This window comes from Chrysemys picta, chromosome 6 (genome assembly GCF_011386835.1).
Source record: "Chrysemys picta bellii isolate R12L10 chromosome 6, ASM1138683v2, whole genome shotgun sequence".
NCBI classification, from domain to species: Eukaryota; Metazoa; Chordata; order Testudines; family Emydidae; genus Chrysemys; species Chrysemys picta.
The window spans coordinates 105,301,941-105,326,550 of NC_088796.1; the positions used below are offsets into that span (position 1 = coordinate 105,301,941).

The window sequence follows — 24,610 nt, forward strand, 5'->3', positions numbered from 1 at the left end:
GGCTGCAGGTTTTGTGGCTACTGTGAATCATGTGTGTCTTTTCAGATGACATGAACTCTGGTGGTGTGGTATAAAACCTTGCAAATTCACCTCAGTTGTGCAGCACAGCAGAAGCCGAAAGCTAGGTGTATCAGAAAGCTAGCCAGCTGTATACCAAATGAGTACAGCAACCAGCTGCGTGACACAACACATTGCTAAATAAAACTACAGTGCTGGCATGGTCAGACAAGTGTTATTCACCATTATGGCTGAAAGTGGCCAGGAGATTGCATTTCGTTGCTTGGTCATTTTCTGACTCCCAGCAAATATTGTGATGACTGTTTAAAACTGAGACTTTTTTTAAAGTTTTTGGCATACCACTTACAACAAGTGGAGTAGTATGTGTACCACAGTTTGAGAATACTAAATTCTGAAGAAACGCAGCAATTTAATACTGTACTACAAAGATTGTTAAGTCAAAATACAAATATTCTAAATTTGCTGTAGTCACTAACAGAATAATCATCTGACCATGTCTCGGGAGTGGCTTAAAATGTAAGGTCAAGTTCTGCTTAAATGTTTATATAACTGATTGAAGTCAGTGGGAGTTAAGAACGTGTATCTGATCGCAGACTTTGGCCCTTAATTATTAGAGTAAATATCAAGCCACGTATACAAGTTGGGTAAGGTTAATTAAGCTAATGTATGTATCTCACTCAATACACACTGGGAAACAAACACATTAGAAATTGAATGTAGATGTGACTTGGTGAGTTCAATAAAATATGGCCGTACATATTAAACAAAATCCTAATTAGTATTTAATTTGCAATTTACTAAAGTTCGGAACAAGCCATTATACCTTTATCTGTCTCTTTGAAGAGGTGTGTCACTGATTCTTAATCCTCTACTACAGTTTTAGAAAGAAACTTAAATTGCCTAATATTGATACTTGATAACAGATACCTTCATGTGTGCATAGAGTCTTTCACTAAAATACTGTATGGACTAAAGGCTATGGTAAAATGATCATTCAAGCATCATAATAACTTAAACTAACTCTTTTATGTTTTGTTAACATTCTAAGTGTTACTTTTTCAGGGTGTGGTGAAAGCTAATGATGTACCTGTTCCAAAAGTTGCTAGAAGAGGGAGAAAAAGAAAGGTAACAATATACTTAATTTTTCTACCTTATCAATCATTTTGTGATGGTGGCTTTCCTATTGGATTCTCACATTTTTTCAATAACAAATTATATTCCAATCAAAATTAATCTTCATTTGATTTTTGAATAAATTCAAAACTGTACAGCAGTATATCAGCAATTTATTCACTTAACAAATCCCTTTAGAATACAATGAAAATGCCAGTAAATCCTATAGTCCAGAAAAGCCCCCTTTCATTGGAAGCTTACAGAAAAACTGAGTACCAAATTCAAGTTTTTTAGATCTAAGGAATGTCTTCAATATGATTATCTATCTCCTTGAGATTGACATAGATCAGAGAAAGCAAGAGAGATGAGACTGACTAATCTTTTGTTATATTGTGGCTCCGTTATTATAGTGGCATGGCAGTGCTACTGTAGTTAAGGTTGTGTCATGACTTCTGGGTTAGGGTTAGCAACCCAAATTTGGGGTCATTTGAGCCAGGAATTGTGGAGATACAAATCCTGAGATACTAGCCATTTTTCAAAAAGTTTCTAGTGAGCCTTCTTTTGCGCAAAGCTAATGCTCAAAATGTCTAAATGCTCTCATTGGGTGTCTTGCACTACCTTGGGTAAAAACTGATCAACTGAGGGTAGGTCTACACTTACCTCCGGGTCCAGCGGTAAGCAATCGATCTTCTGGGATCGATCCCGGAAGTGCTCGCCGTCGACGCCGGTACTCCAGCTTGGCAAGAGGAGTACGCGGCATCGACGGGGGAGCCTGCCTGCCGTGTCTGGACCCGCGGTAAGTTCGAACTAAGGTACTTCGAATTCAGCTACGTTATTAACGTAGCTGAATTCGAAGTACCTTAGTTCGAAGTGGGGGGTTAGTGTGGACCAGGCCTAAGTCTTTGGGGACCCCAAATTGTGACTAGTATTTAAGAACATGTCCACTTATTTGCTTGCGTAAATATGCAACCTGGAAGGATTACAGTGCACACTCGCCAGTAAAGAAAAAATAAATGAGGGTTTCTGTGCAACCACTTTATGCTTGCCTGGGTAGTTGGAGGGATCGTGTTGATGCTCTTTTCCTTGATGAACACACTGCCACTGATGTTTTTCGTCTTGTGGGAGGAAAAGGAAGAGGTGCATGTGTACCTTCAAGATGTATTAGGCATTATTTCTATACAGAATTGTGTAGGTTATGTCAGTAGCAGGACATGAGACTTTTATTACTGAGGGTATTGTCAGCAATGAGGTGGAATATGGAAGAATTCTAATGTTTTAATGATGGTGAAGTGAAAGTGTAGGTTGAGATGGTATCCTATAAGTGTTAAGGGGTTGTAAAAGTCTGTGAATTAGTTCTTAAATTGTACTAATGGTATTCTTTCTGGGTAGTTGGCTAAGTATGTGTGTGTGTATGCTAGGATCTGGAACCTCCTGAATCTTCCATGAGTTTGTGCATATTGAGGCATTGCTCGAAGAGGGCATGGGCAACCTCTTCCTTTTTTTGGTCCTTTAGTAATGTGAGGTGGAAAGATGGAATCCTATGAGTGAGAGTGGATTGTAAAAACTGGAGAAGAGCGTGTACATTTCAGCAACTGCTGGCAGAATATCAGTATGTGTGTGAATTGGGGCATTACTGAAAGGGAACAATTTAGTTTGCATGGGCAACCTTAACTGCATTTCCTGGTTTTCAGAAGTTTGAGTTTTACTCAACTCAACGTTCTACAAGGGGACAACATACTACGAAGCAACTTTAACTCTGTGTTAATGCATTAATGTAGCTTTTTTTTTCATTTGAATTCATATTGGTGAGCATTTACTTGTACAAGTAGTCCAGATAAAGTCAATGGAACTATTTGTGAGCAGTCACCAATAAAAGTAAGGGTTTCACAACCTAGTCGAAAATTTGAGCCTCACAATTTGTTCTTACGTGATGGAATGCCACTAATTTCCTCTGAAATCTCCTCCCCTATTTTGGTGTTTTCTTCATCTCTGTTTCATTAAATATTGTTCTGATGCTAATATTTAATAGCTTCATGTAAGTAGGTGCCATTTCTCTACTCCCTTTCCCAAATCAACTGATCTATCATGCTTTTAAAGATTTATTTAGTTATTCCATAAAAGAGAGTGCCTGTTCTTTGCGCTAGATGCTCGTTGACATAGATTCATAGATTCTAGGACTGGAAGGGACCTCGAGAGGTCATCGAGTCCAGTCCCCTGCCCGCATGGCAGGACCAAATACTGTCTAGACCATCCCTGATAGACATTTATCTAACCTACTCTTAAATATCTCCAGAGATGGAGATTCCACAACCTCCCTAGGCAATTTATTCCAGTGTTTAACCACCCTGACAGTTAGGAACTTTTTCCTGATGTCCAACCTAGACCTCCCTTGCTGCAGTTTAAACCCATTGCTTCTTGTTCTATCCTTAGAGGCTAAGGTGAACAAGTTTTCTCCCTCCTCCTTATGACACCCTTTTAAATACCTGAAAACTGCTATCATGTCCCCTCTCAGTCTTCTCTTTTCCAAACTAAACAAACCCAATTCTTTCAGCCTTCCTTCATAGGTCATGTTCTCAAGACCTTTAATCATTCTTGTTGCTCTTCTCTGGACCCTTTCCAATTTCTCCACATCTTTTTTAAAATGTGGTGCCCAGAACTGGACACAATACTCCAGCTGAGGCCTAACCTTATAGTCAGTGTAAATTGAGGATTTTGAACTTTTGCTGTTCAAATCAGGTTGTTGAGCAGTTATGTGCTTTAATTCTGCATAGTGTAAGCTGTGTCCAACTTGATTTTTAGAAATTTGGCTCTATTGCATGGGTGGAGTAACCAAGAACAGGAAGGTAAAAATGTTTACAGTGCCAAAAATGTGGTAGACACTTCACACAACACACTGTCAATTGTCTTACCATCTAACTTTAGACAGTGAAGGGTTACAATAATGAAAATAAGATTTTCACTCCATTCTGCAAAGGCTCTATTGTTTTATTCTTTATACGGGTAGAGTATAACACTAGTTGTGTAATACTTTCTATTTTAAAACTTCTGTTGCTGTTGCACAAAATGTAATTTGTTTTTTTCTGGAAAAAAAAAAAAAAAAAAACCTGGGAAATTACATTCCCAACTTTTTAAAAGTGTATTTAAGGTTGTATTAAGTCAAGCCCTCAAAAGTTAAATCGCATAATTAAGGTTGTGCAAGTGTCTCTTCTTAGGGTATTTCTAAACTGCCAAAAAAAAGTATATTCTTAACTCAGGTTATAATAGCAGTGATTACATGGCAACCCTGCTTTTAACTCTGGCTTTAACTTAAGCTGTTAACAACTTGGCTTTTAACTTAGTTTGTGTCGTCTTTCCTATTTTAACCCAAATTAGCTAACTCAGGTTAGCTAATCCAAGTTGAGAACACGTTTTATTTGCAATATAGACGTAGTCTTTGAGTGTGCGATTTTGTGGTACAGCTGTAGAACTACTTAAATAAGTACTTAAACCTGAAAGAGCATTACTAACAAGCAGGGAGCTTCAGTCGTGAGGCTTATGACCAGCTCTACTTTCCTCTGCTCCTTATTATTCCTGGTCTCTGTCAATGTTTTTAAAAGGCACTCCCCATCTCTTCAAAGGGGCAGATCACAGACTGTGTCAGCAGCAAAAAGCTGTAGCCAGCAGTGTCTTTACATCTGTGAGACTATATAGCCTAGTAGATTGAGGGTTGCTCTGTCATTTCTGAGGTTGGTAGTTCAAGTTTTCAGTAATATGCCATTGTGTATTGTGACCAGAGAAGCCCTCCAAAAGAGGAAGAGAGAAAAAAGGACTGAGAACAGAGCTTTCTTCAAAGTTTAAGCCTTTCAGGTTCCCCATCATCTTCCATCCTGTCACCCATGCTTCCTCTGAACCAGTTTAAATTAAAAAAAAAAAAAAAAGAGCACTGAAGCATAGCATTGCCAATCTCATTTCATGGGGAAAAGGAGCAATGTTTTCTGGAGAATTTCTTTTTTAGGTCTTCATTCAAGAGTCTTCTTGGTACAAAAGAGAACAGACTAGTTTGTGCCACTGCTGGTTCTGTCCAGGCTGATTCAGTGTGCAAGGTCATTTCTTCATGGAGTCCAGGCCTTTCTGATACAGAGATGTCTCAAAAAAATTTCCTCTGAATTTTCATTGTCCTACCAGGAATCGCAACTCAATGCACCAGTTTGCCTGGACCACCAATGCTACATACATTTTGCAACATTGCATTACCAGTTCCTGGCAGTACTGTTTGCTTCTCTCATGATCCTTGTTTTTCTCACAACTCTGATGGTAACTCTGAAGTCCCACCTACAACAGGTGACTTTTTGATACCCATCTGAGATATAACAAGTCAATACGTAAAGATACTTCCCACTGCTCGAGTTCCACAGTTGCCTCATCTATTTTTAGAGTTGCTCCTTAGTACTGCCTCAAATTCTGGTCTACCTCTGGGTATTCTATTAGACATTCATGGTTCTAGTTGCCCAGGGAAAGATTTCACTATTTCCTTTTCTGATGGGGACTGCTCTAGTGAGTCCATTCATTTTGTATGACAGTGACCAGAAGTGGAAACTTTTCTATGGTGGGGATGCACTTCTCTACAAATTCTCCTTTTTAGTAATGGACTTTCCAGAATCAGGAAGCAGATTAACTTCTGCATCACCTGAGGAAACTCAGATAGGCCCCATTTAGTTCAGGCAAATAGTTGTCCTATGAAGTTAATCACCACTTCCTAGAATTACAAACCCTTAAGAAGGTGGTTCTGACTTTCTCTTCTTAAGACTCCCTCTGGGTTTACCTGCTGTTTACTTGAAAAGCAACAATTGTACCTCTGGCATACTGACACTTCAGGTTGGAACAAGAAAGTAAAGTTAAAAATCCTGAATAAGCAAGGGAAGATCTCTTGCTATTAGAGCAGGAAGTTTTGTAGATTACTTATTTTATGTGTTCAGTAGTGTCTACTGGGTGCTTTCCAAGCCCTCATTAAGTGCAGTCCCTTATGTGAGGAGCTTGCAATATAAAGCATCTAATGATTAAAACCACTTATGTTTAAGCAAAAAATCAGCCTCTGTATCCAGTGATTAAATACATGGTGATTGGACCCATAAGAATAAAAACTAAATCATTGAGTCCTAAAGTAGTTAATAGAAATGTAGTGGTCTAGACACTGATTCCTACAGCTGTCTTTTAAGCATTTTGAACCTCTTGGTCTGGGGGAAACTTCTAGTCCAGGACCCCCTCAAATTCCCAGACCAACAGCACTGGAGGCACTTGGCCTGGAACCTGAGATATTTTGCTTTCTAGAGCATGAATACTTGGTAGAGCATGTAGACTTGTTGCTCACATTTTGAAACTGTCCATAAATCCATTCTGAGAACTTGGTACTCATGATGCATTTGAAAGAGCAAAAATCCCATTGTTTCTGACAACCAGAGCTATATAACCTGGAGTTTCTTCTAGAAAAGGCTCTTGACTGAACACAAGTCCTACCTTCCTGAAAGTCCAAGGATACGTCTATACTTACCCGCTGGTTCGACGGCCAGCAATCAATCTTCTGGGATCGATTTATCGCGTCTTGTCTAGACGCGATAAATCGATCCCAGAAGTGCTCGCCGTCGTCGCTGGTAATCCTGCTCTGCGAGAGGAGTAGGCGGAGTCGAAGGGGGAGACTGCCTGCCACGTGTGGACCCGCGGTAAGTACCTTTAAGTTCGAACTAAGATACTTCGACTTCAGCTACGTTATTCACGTAGCTGAAGTTGTGTATCTTAGTTCGAACTGGGGGCTTAGTGTGGACCAGGCCCAAGTCTCACTGTTTAGGAGCTTTGTGGTATATTCCTTCCACCTCTAGCCTCACACTTCCTAATCCTTTAAACCTGCATCTCTTCAGAGACAACATTTGGAGTCTGTGCATTATTTGATGCTTCAAATAATCTCTGAACCTGTTTTTTTAAATATCTGGTGGAGTCTTCCCCATATGTCCTATTAAAATGTTTTTCTGTTAGTAGTTACATCAGTGAGGAGTGTTACTAAGTTTGAAGGCCTTATTTATCTGGAATCCTTACATGCAACTTTTTCCAGATGTGATTCTTAGACCTTCGCCAAAATTTTCTATCTCCCAAAATTATGGTTTTAATTTGAACCAATTTATTTAAATATAAGAATGGCTAAACTGGGTCAGACCAATAGTCCATCTAGCCCAATGTCTTCTGATAGTGAGGAATGAACAGAACAGGGCAATTATTGAGTTACCCATCCCCTGTCATCCAGTACTAGCTTCTCGAGGTCAGAGGTTTGTGGATATCCAGAGCATGACGTTGCATCCCATACCATCTTGGCTAATAGCCATTAATGGACCTATCCTCCAAGAACGTATCAAATTCTTTTTTAAACCCAATTATACTTCTGGCTTTCACAACATCCCCTGGCAACAAGTTCCACAGGTTGTGCATTGTATGAAGAAGTACTTCCTTATGTTTGTTTAAACCTGCTGCCTATTAATTTCATTAGGTGACCTGCTGTTCTGATGTTGCGTTGTGTTGTTTGTCTTTCTTGTGTTCTAAGCCCTTCCACACAAGGAGATAGGTTGCAAACTTAGATGTAGTCATGACTGACAGTCTTTTTACACAAAACTAATCTTTGAAGGAAATCAGGCACATTTTAAGATTAGGTGGTTGACCTAAGAAGGGATACAGTGCGTCCCTATCCACTATTTCCGGATGGATACATTCAGGAATTTGTCAGGTCTATAAATTGTTCATCAGAGATTTAATTCCTTCTGTGAGGACTCACTCAGTCAGGCATGTGGCCTTCAGAATGAACAAACAAACTCCTCTTATTTGAGGGTGCAGATGTGTTCCTCTTGGTTCTGTTTTCTTGCTATTTTAAGTTTCCCTTCTGTTTGTGGAGATTTGTTTTACAGCTGATTACATCCTAGCTGTAAATGGATCATAAAGCACCAGGTGCCCACAAAATAGAAAAGTAAAATCTACATACCTATCTGTAACTTACTTTCTCTGAAATGGACTCCTCATGCTCCCTGAGACTCCATTCAGGGCATCCTAACTTGCATTAAGTTCCAGCTGGAGGGGATATTCTCTCAGTCTTTATTTTTCACCTTTATGGGGCATTTGTGCAGAGAGAGATGTAGAAATCCTGGGTTTCCCTTATAGTAGGATCTTCCTTTGCCATAAATCTTTATTTTCATTTGTTTTATATAATTAATAAGTAGATAGATTCACTGTCTCCAGGCAGGATACTTTGATGTTTATTAATTTGAATTTATAGATATCTTCTCAGTTTGGGCTGTTAGTTGGGGAACTAGGGAGGCATTTAGTTCTCTGAATAGCTCCACCCATTGTTACTATATTGTGAAACTAGAGAGAGGTTATTTTTTTTTTAAAAGGAAGTATCTGTGTAGGGAAGATAAGGGAGAATTAATTACAGAGTTGTAATGGATCACCGAGCACTGGGTACCCACTTCAGAGAAGAATAAGAGGTAAAGTTCAGTTACCTACCCATAATTTTTCCTTCTGAGAGCCAAAAGCAGTCTTTAACGGTAAAAGAATGTATATTGTAAGTAATCTTTCAAAGACTTAATTTTTACAGAATGAGTCTAGTTTCTTTTTCCAAGACAGTTTATTGCTCTGAAATTATCTGAGTGTGTGCGATATAGTGGCTAATGTTCTGTGTGTGTTCATGTATGTGTAGTTTTTGTTTAAATCTGAAAATGGTTAGTGTATAGTCTGTTAATTGCAGTATAGATAAACCAACTATATTTTAAGTGTAGCCTCAATTGTTAAAACTTATTACAAGTGTTTTCAGATGATACCCATCTTGTGCATATGTGTCATGGTTGAAATAACATTAACAGTTACTGCATTTGTAGCTTCTTTAAGTGGTGTGTAAATTATGTCTGAGCAGAAATGAGGGCTGGTCTACACTGAAGCTGTAAGTTGACCTAAGTTAGCTACTTCAGTTATGTAAGTTAGGTAACTGAAGTTGACATAACTTAGGTCGACTTACAGCGGTGTTTACACTGCACTGTGTCAACTTGCCTTCTGCCTCTTGGGGAGGGGGAATAGAGACCTCGACAGGAGAGCGTTCTGCTATCGACTTAGCTTGTTTTTACCAGACCCACTAAATGGACACCGCTGCATTGATTGCAGCAGTGCCAATTTAGCCGGAAGTATAAACAAGCCCTGAGAAGTAGTTGGAAGAACAGGGGTGAAGGGAGATTATCATTTTTAATTATATGAATTGTGTCCTTTAAAACAGTCTGAAAAACAAGCAGAAGCTGAGGAGGCAGCAGTAGCAGTGGCAACAGCTACAACAGTGGCAGCAGCAACAACTGCAGTAGTTGTGGCTCCTAAAGTGAGCCCTAAAAGAGGAAGACCAGCAGGTAACTTCACCATAAGTCTGACTTAATTTTTTTCAATGGAGAATGAAAGAATTTTCTTCTGTAGACAACAAGTATTACAACGCATTTGCTCTCTAAGGCTATGTCTACACTAGAGAGCTTACAGCAGTACTGATGCAGCTGCGCTGCTGTAAGATCTCTCGTGTATCCGCTCTATGCTGAAAAGAGAGAGCTCTTCCGTTGACATAAGTAATCCACCCCCTACAAGCAGAGTGATGAGCTGTATTGGCGGGAGAAACTCTCCCATCGACATAGCACCGTGCACACTACTTATGTCACTCGGGGATGGAATATTCACACCACTGAGCGACATAAGTGGTAGTGTAGACATCGCCTAATGCTGAAGGGGACCTCAAAGTATAAAACAGCTTAGTTGTAGGGTTGTGTGCTGAATGTCCCAAATATCAAACTGTGAAGTGTTCAGCACGTAAGAGTTTCAACTATTAGACTTTGTGATGTCCTCTGAAATTATTTATTTATTATATTGTGATACAAATAACACCCTCACCATGCTGTTGATGTCACAACTATTGCAGAACCCTGCTTGTCTATAGAGTATCTGGTAAGAGCTAGTTATTGCCGTGTGGCATAGTGCTACAGAGATTTATATTTTATCACAAAGATTATAAAACTGATACCAACAGGTTGCAAACGCATATCTGTAGGCTACAATTAAAAAAATAAAAGATTGGGGTGGCGGTGCAGAGAGCACTGTCAGTTACTGGGGATCTGTGTTTAGTTGTGAGAGTACTAGCATAAGGTTAACTGAGGTGCCACTTGCAGCAGTACCCAGTGTCTCTGTAATTCCAGAAGAAGACATGTAACAAACTAAATATTGACCTGGAATGATTTGCCATCAGTGGAATAGTACAATTGTTTCATATCATGCACCACTTCACGAAAGATTGTGAAGTGCTTTGACAGCTACTGATGGAAAAATGCTACATAAGAGATAGGAACATTTGCTTGCTGTCCTATATAATAATACCTAATATTATTACTGCAGATTCTTTAATATGACTATTAATAAAAGCATGTATATTTATGGCTGCTAGATTTATTTCACCTTTCATTAAAGTTCACCAGGCTTTATTAGGCTGGGAAAAAGGAACACTTGCGTTGTATCTTAAATGTTATAAATTACCAAACTGAAAAAAAGATACAAAAAACAGTATGAATGAATACTTAAGACTTGTCAGTTACCACAATAAAGATCGGTTTATATTTATAAAAGGTTTTCAGAGACAAAACTGAAATATCCCAAAGATGGGGAATCAAATATAAAGGTTAGGAGAGAAGGAAGAGTGATGTGCAAAAGCATCTCAGACCTAGTAGGGGGCTGCATGTGTAATTCTGTTCTGTATACACCACACTCATAACCATAGTGTCTGAGCATCTTTGAGTAGTGAATTAAGCAGTGTGACTAATATCTGCCATGAGTTTGGTCTCTCATTTTCTCTCCCAAAGGAGTGGGTGCAATGAAGTGTTTGGTCTTTATTTAGAATTTTTTTTTATTATTATTATTATAATGCAAGCACACACATTGCTGTATTTTAGGGAAAGCAAAGTCAAGGAAATGTGCCTTGTACTAAGATCAGAAGTTGTTGAAATTTGTGATGGTCCTTTGGTCCTTTGGGAGTTCATTCTGCGGTGTTGGGCAAGCCCTTGAGAAAGCTCTGTCTCCTTCACAGACAAGCTTTATCTTTTCATTATGTAGGTGGTAACTTCTTTGTGCAGTTTTGATAAGAATGTTCCTGGAATAAAGCATTCATTTCTGGATACCTGAACACAAGAAAACCTGTAGGGAGCTCAGAGAAGAGTAAGAAAAACAATTGAGGGACTGAAGGGTTATATATATATTATTTTTTTTGAGGAAGATTAAAAGCAGTGAATATTGTAAAAAGTTTGGTAAACAAGTGAAAGGGAAAACAGAACTATCTATGAAATCTGTATAATATGAAAATATTGCTAACAATTCTGCTCTATTTTTGAAAATTGCAAGATTTAATGTACTGCAGTTTTTAATTTGTGAAAAGTCATAAGTACTGTGTAAATATACGTGTAAGTAAAAGCTCTTTAAAATTCACAATTTAATACTACATGAGAAAATAGTTCTTTGAGCAGTTATGTACATCATATTAGCCTGTAGTGTGGACAACAGATAAGTTGCTTCTGATACTCATTTATATCTTCTGGCATTATGAAAACAGAAGTTTGGGGTTTTTTTAAATGCAGCCATAGCTTAACTGATTTTAGGGTTTTTTTTGGCATGGAAGCTAGGAAGTTATATTTGACTTTGAATTAATTTCTTAAGTCATCCGCACAATCTCTCCTAGCAAAACATACAATTTTAGCAACTTAAAGTGGATTGTAAAATGTTTAGAACATAAGAGATATTATCTGTTATGATTATACACAGAATGTAAGCAATAAAAGGAGTCAATGTAAAAGCCAGATGGAATTAAATACACCCTTCTGGCCTTCTCTGGGGAACATATCGCTAGGCAATATGCAACACAGCATCCCCTGGCATTAGAGTGTCATGTGCATGTATTGCTTAGCAATGCTGCACACTAAATCCAGTGGCATCTCAGATATTGGGAAGTACATTTCCTAGCAACATATTCAGTGGAGGCAGCAGGATAACATCTCCTGCAGATTTTAATCTAAAGTGGTACTGTGCACAATATTTTCATCTTGCAGTACTTAGGATAGAAGTGCCAAGGAGGTAGAGAAATTATTTAGCATATTATAAATATATGATGAAATTAAGAAATCTCTGAAAAGGTGATAGGTCAGCATATCAATCCCATTCAGTATTATCTCTCTGGTGTTGTTTTATCAGTTGATGTTGCTATGAGAATAGTCAGTTTTAAATAAGAAACAAATAGAGGCTGTAGACTAACCTGATCTTTCTATTTGAACATTAGCTACAGAAGTAAAGGTTCCAAAACCAAGAGGAAGACCCAAATTGGTGAAACCACCTTGTCCTTCAGAAAGTGACATGTGAGTTGGATTTTAATATATAATCTCTTTACATATTGTAAATCAAATGGCTGTTTTTGAGAAGCTAGCATAACTGTGCCACTGAGTGCCTGAGCACTGTTTTTCCTGGGGTGGTGTTTATTAGTAGGTGGTTGCTTGCTTTGGTAGGTGAAGCAGTTACTAAAGACTTAAATCAGCTGTAAGTATGCCAAGGTAGCTCAAACTCAGGCACGATAGAAAGCTCTTTCTCCCTAATTTGAAAAATTTCTTCAAAGAGCCTTATTTTCTGTTAAGTTTGTCTGTACATTTATATCTTAATACCAGATACTCATTTTTGTGATGAAGAAACAGGGAGGATCATGCAAAAAACCTGTACTAGCCTTTTACAGCTGCTTTATTAAGGTTTGTAATAAGAAACCCACAGAATCCCACAAGTGAACACCATGGAATCTAAGTGCTGTTTGAAATGGAATAGTGCTAGGTACACATCCCTTTTGCCCTATATTAGGGTCATGCTAGCTCTTAACCATCCTAATAATTGAAAGAATAGTCAACTATTTGTATATTCTAAACTTGCATAGTTCTCTTTAGAAGGTTTATAAGACATATGTGCATCTACATTAGATATGTGCCTTAAATAAATGTCTTGGTATAATTGATTTAAAAGGTTAGCATTTACTGCAAACATAACATGTGCTTAGCGCATTAAGTATGTAAGCCAGTCCATTGAAGTAATTAGTACTGCTCACATGCTTAAAGTTAATCATGTGAGCAAGGGTTTTCAGGATTGGGGTCTAAGTCAGTTAAAATGAGAAGAGGGAGTTTGCATCTCATGAGCCCTAAATTTACAAATACTTAAGCACATGTTTAACTTTATGCACATGAATAGTCTCACTGACTCCTTGCACTAACTTCAGTAGGTCTACATATATGCATACAATTAAGCACATGCATGTGTTTGCTGGGCCCAAGTACTAAACATTACTATTATTTGTCTCTGTGAATTCAGAAATAATGGGATAAACCCACTTTCTAAAGGATATCTTCATAATCAAAAGGGTTTGGAATTGACCTATTTTTTGTAAAGATGAACTATGAAGTGATGAAGCACTCTTTTTAATAAAGCCATTTATGTAAACATTCATTTCTTCTTTGGCTATTGAGAGTACTTGGCTCCATTTTACACTCAGTATAGATAAGGATTACGAAGCCTAAGCATGGACATTGACTGAAAGATAACTCATTTTTTATTACATTTTAGTGTTCATGAGGAGGATAAGACCAAGAAAAAAGTACCAGAAGAAAAACAACCAAAAAAACAGCTGAAAAAAGATGAGGAGGGTCAGAAGGAAGAAGACAAACCAAGGAAAGATATTGACAAAAAAGAAGGAAAAAAAGAGACTGAACCAAAAAGGAAAAGTGCCACTAAAGTGGGTTCTACATCAGCCTCTGATTCTGAAGAGGATGGAGAAGAGCAGGAAGGTGATAAGGTAAGATATATGTTTCTTTGATTAGTTTATATCTTGGCTGTTGATTTATTTATTCTTCTAAACTGGGGGAAAACATCCACTAAAAACAATGGGTTAGTGAAGCTAATTCCAGGTCTTTAATTCTGGGCATTAACAGTTGCAGTCTAGTGTTCAGACTCCCATACAGAAGCATGCTATGGAATGAGAAGCTGCAGATCTCTCTTCCAAAAGGCAATTTCAGTAATCCTTGGTATTAACTAGGAGTAATTTTTTTTAAGTGGCTTTAATTTAAATCCACCCTTAAGCAAGGTAGCATCTTTTAATACGAAAAAATGCCGTTTAGGCAATATAATAGAACCTTGACTGCATGGGGCTTTTTCTATAATTGCTTTTTTAGAGCATACTAAGGGTTTTGTGAGATTTATTTTGAAAGAAAAAAACTAGAATGCTCTGATCATTTCAGAGTTGATTCCTTTTATGGATTTTGTGACTTTATTTTTTTTTTTTTTCCCTCCCGCCCCGTATGTGCGATAACAGATGACTTGCTCCATCTGAGAGAAGAAAATGAGTGCCAGCAAACTTAAATTTATTACCATCGTATACATGAGAATCTCTTACCACTCACTTATTAGAGGTAGTTGTGGGGAATTCTAGACCTTGTCAACGTGCCCTTATCAAACAGATGTAGTGATTTAGTTCTGAAATTTTAACTGCTGACATTTTTTTGATTTGTAGTAATCTAAATATTCCTCTCTTCCCACCAATCTCTAAACTCTGTTAAATGAAACAGAAGAGAAAAGGAGGAAGAAACTTTCAGGGTGCTCATAGGAGGAATATACTAAAAGGCCAACATGAGCGAGATGTAGGAGAAAGAAAACGCAAGCAAGAAGAGCCGATGGAATCAGAGCCGTGAGTATATTCTTTAATATGTAGTGGTTGTGCAAGCTGATAGTGGCCGAGAATAACATGCAGAGACAAAATCTGAAGAAAAATTCCTATAGTGAAGAAAAATCCTTTCAGTCTGAAATATCTGGTGGTGGTTTCCCCTTTTCTAGTGATATTTTTTTCTAACTTTTCTTGTAACATATCCTCAATTTACATAGATTAATATAAGGGATGAATATAATTTGGGGGACAGTGGGAGAAAATTGGACTTCAGAGAATATAAAAAGTATTGTCAATCTTGCAATATCTTAGACTTCCCAATATCAGGGCAGAGTTGACAGGTTCTGTCTAGAATTATTGTGACTATTAATGCTTCCTATATTCAAGCTTACCTTTATGAAGAAAAAGAACTTAACTCTGATCAATGTACCATGTCTTAAATCTTGAATATAAGAGGCTGAGAGAGTGCTAGGGCTCATTAATTCCATGGCTGTGGAATTCTGATCAGGTTATAGAATGCATAGGGTTCCCTGGAAAACATTTCCTTCTCTGTCTGGCAGCTGGAGCCCACACCGTCAGACAGAACAAGGAAAAGGTTCTGGCTTATGCTACTCTGGCTCTGCAAAGCCAGTTGAGTGATTTCAAGAGCAGTCTGCACTCAGAAGAGAAACTATCACAAAAGAACCAAGCATCAGCATGGAGAGAAGATGCTGCCAGAAAGTGTTTTTTTGGGGGGGGGGAGGGGGAGTGGGGGGGGACACTAGGAAGAAATCTCTGTCCTGTTCTGGCGAGCAATTCCAGGAATGGGTGAAGAAGAAACCACCAAGAGATCATGATGTCCCCATCACCACAGTTGGTGGGAGGGAGGAAGAAAGGGGGAGAACAAGGTAACAAAACTCTGGGAGAAAAGGAGATGAGAAAACAGTCCCTCCCTCTCCACATAATGACAAAGTCTAACACTAAGGTTCCCCTCTAACCTTTCCATGCCTAGTAACAAGAACGCAGACTTGATCTTCTGTCCTCCTCAACCACCCTTTTCCTGGCAGCCTAAACTTACTCCTTTTTGCTAGCTGCAAAATTGCAAGCATCTCCAGCTCCCAAAGATACTAAACTCTGCCCCGCCATTCCTCAACAACTGGTCTTAATGTTTTGTTAATGCTTAATTATGTGCTACGCTTCTAATTCTGCAACAAATTGTAATGTATTGATTTGGTTATTCATTTTAATACTAATGAAATAAAGAAACTCGTTTTAAATATCTTTCAGGTTTACTTTTATGCTTCTGAAGAGCTAGAAACAGTTGCATTTAAATTATTATAGGTAGGAGAGCATTTGCTTCAGCCTTGGGATTCAGCGTATTATGGAATATGCAGGCCTTTATTATAGCTAGTGACTAATGTTAACGATAAACTTAGAACCGAAAGAAAAATTTAAATGTGCTCTTTACTTCTGCAGTACTCTCTGCCTGCATGTTAATAAGAAGGAAGTCTGTTATTCCTCACAGAACTAATAGTCTAAACAGATGGAACAATCTTGCTTATGCATCTTAAATTTGTTCTACTGTGCCTCTGTATTATTCCTTTATATTTAAAACTGTATTTTGTTCTGGGCTGCCGGTGTCATGAAAGATACTCTATGAAATTTGTTTTGTGTTCCTGTAAATCTGTGAACCTGTAATTGGTTAGAATGAGAGGAACATCCAGGATATGCTTAAGGACTTTATTTTTTTTAATTGATTTTTCTGGTCAGTTTTTGATATCTGTTGTCAACTGCATCAAAAATATACTGAATATGCATTGCAGAAAATGTGATTCCTCTGCATGTTAGGATTTCCAACCGTAAAATAAGACTTTGTATATATGTAGAAGTAGTACCAACTATAATACAGTCTAAAGCAGTGGTGGGCAACCTGTGACTGATGGGCCGCATGTGGTCCGTCAGGGTAATCCACTGGCGGGCCGTGAAACAGTTTGTTTACATTGTCCATCCGCAGGCAAGGCCGCCCGCAGCTCCCAGTAGCCACAGTTCGCCGTTCCTGGCCAATGGGAGCTGCGGGAAGTGGCGCAGGCTGCAGGGACATGCTGGCTGCAGCTTCCTACAGCTCCCATTGGCTGGGAACGGCGAAACGCAGCCACTCGGAGCTGCAGGTGGCCGTGCCTGCGGATAGTCAATGTAAACAAACTGTCTCACGGCCTGCCAGCGGGTTGCCCACCACTGGTCTAAAGACTTGATAAACAGGGATTTATAGTGGTTCCTGAACCATGTAGTTGAGAGTTTAAAACTTTTATTTTGTTGCAAAATAAGACACTGAGAACTTTGTAATGTTTTCTCTCCTCCTTCTGTGACTGAAGGGTGGCCATGCCATTATCCTGAAGTTTTTTCCTTTAAATCCGTGTTTTCATTTTATTGTGTTGTATTAGTATTTTCACTCATCCTAAGGGAAAGAGCCATGAGATTTGTAAAAATACTGTGGGGGGGGGGAGGGCAAGGGGGGACAGGAATTAAATTCTTTACACTGCTTATTAAGGTGTTCCAATGTGATTATTACATAATATGGCCATTTGTATTAGGGCACTTAACGGTGTTTCTGTAGATTTCCCTCCTCCACTGTTGGGGGTGGGGGCAGGATTTGTGTGGAGTTTTTTTGGAGGGGGGGAGGCAGGGGAAGGTGCCATATGATAGGGACTGTTAGAAACCCGCACCCCCATTACTATGTGTAGCTGGTGTAGAACCAAGTGCCACTTTTAAAGTCTGATGTGAGCCATTAAAATGTTCTTGAAGTCATAAAATATTCTGTTGTGTGAATCTTTCATACAGTGCATTTTTCTTTTTAACTTTCACATGCGACAAAAGCACAGAGAATAAAATTTATAAATCTGTACGATTCCTTGTGACTTGATTAATTTGTTTATCCTTCCATTAATGGTTTGCTATGTGTAAACGCCGATTGCTATTGAAAGCAATTTGTTAATCTGGGAGATTCTGCTATCCATGCTGTTGTTATTAAATTAATCATCATCTACTTCATTATGCAAGATCAGTGTTTGTCCTTTTCTTGCGCTACTGTTTTGAGTTACTGCCTTAGTCATGAAACAGCGTATCTCATTTAAAAAAGTTGAAATTACAGACTTCAAAAGAAGAAAAACATGTTGTAAAATGTTTAACATTTTTAATAGGCAGAGTAAAGAGGAAAACAAGAAACCAGAAGTAAAGAAGATGGAAAAGAAGCGAGGTTAGTTTAATGAAGCTATACAGAATATTTTTAGCCTCTTTAATTTTAAATAAAACATATCTATAAACTGAAACTTCATTAGCGAGGAGTTTCTGGATCAAAACAATCCAAGATATTTAGGCTGCGACTCTGCTTCTTGCAAGTACTTTAAGCAGTGCATTTTTGTTCCAAGTCTTTTGCTACATCCCTACCTCCCATGTGTTTCTCTGCCTTCAGCAGTACAAACAAAGCCACTCTCCAGTACTCCCGGTTTATCCGTTGTCATTCCATTTTTAAAGCTGTTTATGTGGGTAGCAGGGAGCAGCGTCTTTCTCCATCTCTTAGGAGAAATGTCTGGTTCTCTGCACCCTGAACAGGACTACTCAGGAAGTTCCTGTGCTCCATTTGTTTTTTCTCTTCTGCCCCATCATAGCAGAGCAGTTGACAAGGTGTTTCAATCTTTAAGACAACACACTCAGGAGCCCTATCACAACTACTCAGACACTTGTTCTGCCAAGGGAAGGGGCTTAGGCTCTGGACAGGTTACTGGGGCTTCCACATCCTTGCACGTTAACCTGCACACCTTTGCAAGGGAAGGTCATTCCTTTTCATTCCTTGGGGCTCAGCAAAGTTGACTGTCCTCACAAAAAAGGAATTCTTGGGGGCCAGTCCAAATATCTCCCCTCCCACCTTAGTAAAATTCTTCAATATTTGCTACATCCTGATTTGTCTATGATTGGAGAAGGGCTCAGAATCCATAATGGAAAACTAGTCGTTTTATTTCCTTTCTGGAATTGGTCCCCTGCACTTGTACTCTTCTACACCCCCACGAGAAGCCTTTCAGAGCTTCTACAGTAGCCCTTTCAGGATCCCTTAATACAGACGAGTGAGGCTGTTTAAAGGTTTGCTTTTAACAAAAATAATATAGGTGTTTCAAGACCACTTTGGGAGTTACTGGTTTGTGCGTGGTGATGTTTCAGAGACTAAGGCAAATCTGAGATTCCTCCAGTATTTTATTGAAAGCTGTTTTGTCCAAATGTCTCTGAATATAAATGTATACATATACGAACAAATAATGTAGAACATACTTACAGGAAGGGGGACTCTTTCCTGGGAAGCAGTGACTTTGAAAAAGATTTGGGGGTCGATAATCAGCTGAACAGGAGCTCAAAACGCAGTGCTGTGGCCAAAAGGGCTAATGCGACTCTCGGATGCATAAACATGAATCTCAAGTAAGAGTAGAGAGGTTATTTTACTTCTGTTTGGCACTGGTGTGACTGCTGTTGGAATAGTAGGTCAAGTTCGGTGTCCACAATTTAACAAGGATGTTGATGATAAATTGAAGAGGGTTTGGAGCAGAGCCACAAGAATGATTAAAGGATTAGAAAACATGCCTTATAGTGATAGACTCAAGGAGCTCAATCTATTTAGCTTAACAAAGAGAAGGTTAAGGGGTACCTTGATTAGTCTCTCAGTACCTACATAGGGAACGTATACTTAATAATGGGCTCTTCAGTCTAGCAGAGAAAGGTATAACATGATCCAATGTCTGGAAGTTGAAGCTAGACAATTCAGACTGGAAATAAGGTGTAAATTTTTAATGGTGAGAGTAATGAACTGTTGTAACAACTCACCAAGGGTAGTATTGGATTCTCCATCACTAGCAATTTTTAAAATCATAATTAGTAGTTCTAAAATCTATGCTCTAGAAATTATTTTTTGGCAGCTCTGTGGCCTGTTAAGAAGATCAGATGATCACAATGGCCCCTTCTGGCCTGGGAATCTATGAATTGGGGGAGATGGGAGTCCTAGAAAAGTGAGAGAGAACAAATTTTCCATTTGTTTGTAGTATATCCAAAACGCACACCATTTACTAACTAAAGAAAGTACAGAAGATAGTTCAGCACGTATGGATTAGTCAAAGAACCAACCCCTCCATTTCATTTTATCACTAATAAACTTTTCCTGGCAAAGCACATGCATTGTCTGCTTGCCAGCCATCTTATTTGACAAATTTGAACTACTTTTTTAAGTGACCGGTTATTTCCGAGTTCCTAGAAGCACCACATGTGGCAGGGTGACTCTCGCAGGAGGAGGGTCTGGCCACCTCTTTTCCTCCACTTCGTGGGGTGCCAGGCACCTTATCTAAAGGCTGTTCAAATACTTATATCTTGCTTATTATCCAGACTTCTTTTGCTTGGGTTAACAACTATATTGTATTTCCAATTATATTTTGACAATTAGACATAGGTATGGAAAATTGTTGTAATGTGTAGCATATGCTGCTGCGGAGAACATTGCATAGATTGCCAAATATTGTCCAATTTTTTTAAAGTAATTGTGTTGCAGCACCCGATACACTAATGGTTTTGATCAAAATAGAGTACTTTATGGTTAACTGATATGGCTGCTTATCCATACATACGTTTTTTTTCTTCATTCAATCAGCAATTCATGTTTGTAGAAATCTTGTTCTGAAAGATATCCTGCATTAATAGATTTGATAGTCACTACATCATTCACATAAAATTATTTTTAATCTTTAGAAACATCAATGGATTCTCGGCTTCAAAGGATACATGCAGAAATTAAAAATTCGCTCAAAATTGACAATCTTGTAAGTATGTTGTGTTTAATAACAGGTGTATATGTACAGTGCAGTCAGCTAAAATGTTTTGGAATGCTCTGAAATATTACACAGATTGTTGCACTTAAAGGTATGCCATCAGATAAACTTGCATCTTAAAAAAAAAATAAACCTTGACTTTAAGATTAATACTAATAGATTTTTCAAACCGAATTCTAAAATTCTAACTTACTTTTCATTATTATATCTAAATTCTTAAAATATGCACTTCACTTATCTTGTACAAAGAAACCCAACCTGTTTTCACATTTTTCTATTATCTGTCCACTTCTGGTCCACTTTCGGGAACTGGTGCACTGTGAAGTTTTTACAGGATAATGCTGTGAAATTTGGGTTGCACAGAATGCAAGGGGATGTTTAAATCCTACTGTCACCAACTTCCAAGGTCAAAAATCATGAAACAGAGTGGGGGAGGTGGGTGAAAACCATAAAAAAAAAATTTTTAAACTAGTATTACTACTACATCCCCTTATCCCATCAACTGGGGTTAGATTCTTGCATGAGAATCCATCTTCATCTGTCCAAAGTGGCACTAAGGTCCACAGTTTACTCTCTTCTTTGAAGCAATCTATCCATTGCATTCTCAGCTTTCCTCATGGTCTCTCGCCTACCTCCTTCTCCTGCCATGCTATCTTCACAGGTGCAGGTGCTCTTCATTCATCCTCTGTATGTATTTGAACCAGTGACTTTTGTTAGCCACATTACTTTGATTTCTGTCCTATTTCTTTCCTTCCAAAATCTGGCCCTTTATGTAACTTCCTTTGACTTCTTGTGACTGATGGGGAAGGTTGCTTCCCTGCTGCCTTCTCACTAGACGCTATGCTCCTTCTGCTGTCACTATATATTCCAGCAGCAGTCGGGGGGAAGAGTGCAGTTGGGCTAGAGAGTGGATATGTTGTTTGGGGTCCTTCTCTGCCCTTTCTTCATTGCTCATCATAGCACTATCTGGGGAATTAAGGGAAAGGGTAGGAGAGCTGGTGTTGCGTCCAGCCCAGTGCCTGCTCCTCATTGCTCTGTTTGCCCCACGTGAACAACCTGCAGCAGTGGTGGGCAACCTGCAGGTAATCCACTGGTGGGCTGCCAGACAGTTTGTTTACATTTGCACGGCCACCCGCAGCTCCCATTGCCTGCAGTTCGCCATTCCTGGCCAATGGGAGCTGCGGAAAGTGGCACAGGCTGCAGGGACATTGTTGCCCAGCACTGATCTGCAGTCTGGAGAAGCTGACTCTGCAGCAAGCACTGCAGTGGCCTTTGCTAGTGGCAGTCTAAGCTGCAGTACAGCATTTGCAGCTCAGTCTGCCAACACTGATGTCTAGTGCTTGAAGCAACAAATGCAGCATGAATTTTAGCTCAATCAGAAATCCTGGGCTGCCAGAATTTTTTTGCAAGAGACAAATAAAAATAGTCAAAAATCACAGGACTTGTGAAAATATCGCAAGAATTGGCAACCATGAAATCCAAATAAATGGTGCTTCTTCAAGTGCTTGCATATGTCCACTACACTGTAGATGTGTGAATGTCCCACACACTGGTGCTGGAGAGTTTTACTTAGTAGTACATGTAGGGGTGGCCCCACTCACTTCTTAGATCCTTGTGTTCCATACAAGGGCAGAAAGGGCATAGCTGCCCTGCCCCTCCTTCAGTTCATTCTTACCATCCATGGACAGTGGTTGGATCATCTTGTTCCCGGTGAACAAACTTATTGCTGATTGGTCACTTACCTAATGTTACTCTTTTTGTTTTTTTCTCATCATTTGATTTTTCTTTATTCTAATTTTGTTTTAGTTTGCATTTTTTCAGTTCACCGTCTTCAGGCCTCACCCAGTGCTGGGTAAGCCTGTGCCAAGATCCCTAGATCTTGGCACTTTGCTCAGGTTGTCGGAAGCCTCTGGTCTGACGGAGACCCTCATTAACACTATATCAAATGCTTAAGCAAAGTCTGCTTGAGAGAGAGGTGCATTATTCGTTGCAGTTTCAAGACCAGGATGAAAACGCTGAGGAAAGAGTGTTTTCATTACATCCTAATGGAGGTGGCACTTAGATTGGCATCAAAACCACCTAGATTGCCTAAGGGAAGATGTTTCACGACTCATTCCCAGAGCACTCCCCCAGCTGTCTATACATGGGGCCACATGAGGTCCCCATCACCAGGACTTGTCTTCCTCTAGGCCGAGGGCTTCAGAGTGTTTCCTGCCGCAGAAACAAAACTAAGTTGGCATCAGGTTCCTCAAAGATCAGGAATTGGAATTCCTTCAGAGAAGGCTGGTCCAGTACTGATGGTAGAGTGCACCCTCGGACTCTCTGCTCCCTGGTACCGGCTCATACAGCGGGACCTGAGCCATTGACTCCTGGGCCATTGAAATGGGCTATTTATTTGGCTGGGACAGATCAGACTTCTCTGATCACAGCAGGACAACCACCCATGTTGGTACCAACAATGTCTGACGCTTATGGCAAAGCAAGGGACTTATGTTTGTCATTACCACTGTTGCCATTACGTTAGGGTGAGGACTGGCAGCCAGTGTCAGTGCAGGTGCTGATGATGTCTGCATCAGGTCTCTCTGTTTTGGACCCACTGGCTACAAGCCAGGTGCAACCCTCTTCAACCTCATCAGTATTGGTACCAGCTCCTCCACGGCCCATGTTACTGCAGCTAGGAAGACGTTCATGCTGCCTCAAGCACTGCATTCATGATGTAGGTCTAGATCACCTTAGGAGAATGGCAGTTTCTCTTGGCATTCAGGTGGAATTAGTGGAGGAGAACATCCAGAAAGCTGGTTGACATTCTACATCGCATCCTTGTGCGAAAGGTACCCCTGCCTATACATGATGCTGTTACACTGCTCTGTAAAACACGATGGCAAATCCCTTCATCCATCCCACTTGTGGCTAAATGAATGGAACATAAATATCCGGTTCTGTCCCAAGGATTTGAGCAGTTTTATTTACATCCTATGCCAGGGATCGGCAACCTTTGGCACGCGGCCCGCCAGGTTAAGCACTCTGGCGGGCCGGGCCAGTTTGTTTACCGGCCGATCATGGCTCCCGCTCCAGGCCAATGGGGGCTGCGAGAAGCTGCAGCCAGCACATCTCTCATCCCGTGCCGCTTCCTGCAGCCCCCATTGGACTGGGATGGCGAACCGTGGCCAGTGCCACGATCGGCCGAACCTGTGGACGCAGCAGGTAAACAAACCGGCCCGGCCCGCCAGGGTGCTTACCCTGGCGGGCCGCGGACCAAAGGTTGCCGATCCCTGCCCTATGCCAAACTCACTAGTAGTGGCTGTGGTGAATGAAAGGGGTCATGAAGGCTGGGCTAAAGCTTCCTCTAAAGAAAGTGATGCCAATAATCTTGACCTTTTTGGTAGAAAGATTTATTCGATGGTGAATTTACAGCTCCACATTGCCAGTCTTCAGGCATTGTTGTCAAGGTACAAGTATTCCAACTGGGCGAGACACTGTTTGCAACCCAACTGCCGGAAGGTCCTAGGGAACCTTTTCTCTCTGAGCCCAAACATCTACACTTCAATTTAACTGCCCCTTGGTCTGAGCCTGAGTCAGCTGGCATGGGCCAGCTGCAGGTTTTTAATTGCAGTATAGACATACCCAGTATGATCCCTCACACCAGGCTGCACCTCAGAGTGCTACATGCATGACTCAGATCAGTATATTTCCCTCATGTTCACAACTTGGACAATCGTATGTGCATTCTGGATGGGGTTTTGTCACCTCTGAGCTGGTGGGTGAGTCAAGACAAAATCTGTAGGGGAGTTTCCTTTGCTCCACCTCTTCCTTCCATGACTCTGGTAATGGATGCTTCAACCATGGTCTGGGGAGAACTTCTGGGCAACCTTCAGGCCCAAGG

The 24,610-nt window shown here is 39.9% G+C and overlaps 1 protein-coding gene across 5 annotated transcripts in view; it reads left to right on the forward strand.

Annotated features, from left to right (window-relative positions):
* Window positions 1-24,610, forward strand: part of PSIP1 (PC4 and SRSF1 interacting protein 1) — a 63,531-nt gene that overhangs the window by 24,382 nt on the left and 14,539 nt on the right. For 4 of the 5 annotated variants that reach the window (XM_042850524.2, XM_005295154.5, XM_065549499.1 and 1 more), the window contains exons 7-13: window positions 1,081-1,143; window positions 9,410-9,533; window positions 12,482-12,557; window positions 13,798-14,026; window positions 14,796-14,914; window positions 18,067-18,122; window positions 20,648-20,718. In XM_042850524.2, the coding sequence (XP_042706458.1) occupies window positions 1,081-1,143; window positions 9,410-9,533; window positions 12,482-12,557; window positions 13,798-14,026; window positions 14,796-14,914; window positions 18,067-18,122; window positions 20,648-20,718 (738 nt within the window). Of the gene's footprint in view, window positions 1-1,080; window positions 1,144-9,409; window positions 9,534-12,481; window positions 12,558-13,797; window positions 14,027-14,795; window positions 14,915-15,450; window positions 17,775-18,066; window positions 18,123-20,647; window positions 20,719-24,610 lie in introns of those variants that run through there. The other variant, XM_008169288.4, reaches the window with a different exon arrangement.